At 37.5% G+C, this 950-nt stretch overlaps 1 protein-coding gene across 1 annotated transcript; it reads right to left on the bottom strand.

Moving 5' to 3' along the window:
- Nucleotides 1-587: 587 nt before the first annotated feature.
- Nucleotides 588-950, bottom strand: LOC106331200 (RING-H2 zinc finger protein RHA1a-like). Its single transcript, XM_013769521.1, has one exon. It carries the CDS (start codon nucleotides 948-950, stop codon nucleotides 588-590), a length of 363 nt encoding a protein of 120 aa, XP_013624975.1.

The following is a 950-nucleotide window of genomic DNA, read 5'->3' as shown; positions in this document are numbered from 1 at the left end:
TTTTTCAAACTACTAAGCCTTTCATTTCTTAGTATCACCTTGAACAAACAGTCATGCATGCGGGTATAAATCCATCATGTTGGGATCGACAAACTCCTTCAAACTCGACATGTTCATAGAGTCTGGTGAGTTCCTTAGAGCCGATATCATCTACAACAACAACAAAAAATGCTTTAGGAATATATGTTGCATCAAAAAAGTGTAAAGGTTCAGTATTGTGTAAGCTCCAAGAACTTACAATAGACGACAATGGACGTCTTTCTGGATTCTTTGTACCCACTGCCTCTGTTCCTATAACAGCTTCTCTTCCAGAAACAATCTCAAAAAGAACAACACCAAAGGCATAAACATTGCTTTTCAAGGTGGCACGGCCGTCACTTAGATAAGAAGAAATCACTAAAGAGTCCTATAGTCCATGCAGTTTCTTTGTTTCTCGCCCTAATATAAAAAAAATAGCTTCAAAGTTAACTTGAATTTATCTTTTCAACCTTCGACTAGAACGTTTTAATGTAAACTATTGATGGTCTTCTTCAATGAGTAATAAAAGTTACAAAACCTAATCTCTGGTATTTACTTTGTTAATAAAATCAAACAGAACGACGACAACTTGGACAGTTTTGTTTCTGTTGAAGCCAAGAATCAATGCAAAAACGATGAAAAACATGTCTACACTTCTCCAAACGCCTAATCTCATGATCATCCTCGTACTCTTCCAAACAAATTGGACAACAACGTTTACCACACCCTTCTTCTTCTTCTTTCTCTTTGATATCTTTGAACAGTATGCCCTTTATCTGTCCGGTTTCAATGTCTTGTTGAGTCTGTGGAGTTTTGTCGATTAACTGGGGAGGTACCTCAACGGGACCAGTACGACAGCAACAGCAACAACATATGATCATGAACATCGCGAAGATGGTGAGCTCAAGGATAGCTATATCAATATCATCCAT

This window comes from Brassica oleracea, chromosome C3, assembly GCF_000695525.1.
Source record: "Brassica oleracea var. oleracea cultivar TO1000 chromosome C3, BOL, whole genome shotgun sequence".
NCBI lineage: Eukaryota > Viridiplantae > Streptophyta > Magnoliopsida > Brassicales > Brassicaceae > Brassica > Brassica oleracea.
Note: the sequence above shows the minus strand (reverse complement) of the source record. Positions and strands in the feature narration are given on the sequence as shown.

Coding starts and splice junctions, on each gene's coding strand:
- LOC106331200 (XM_013769521.1), bottom strand. CDS start 950: ATGGATGATATTGATATAGCTATCCTTGAGCTCACCATCTTCGCGATG.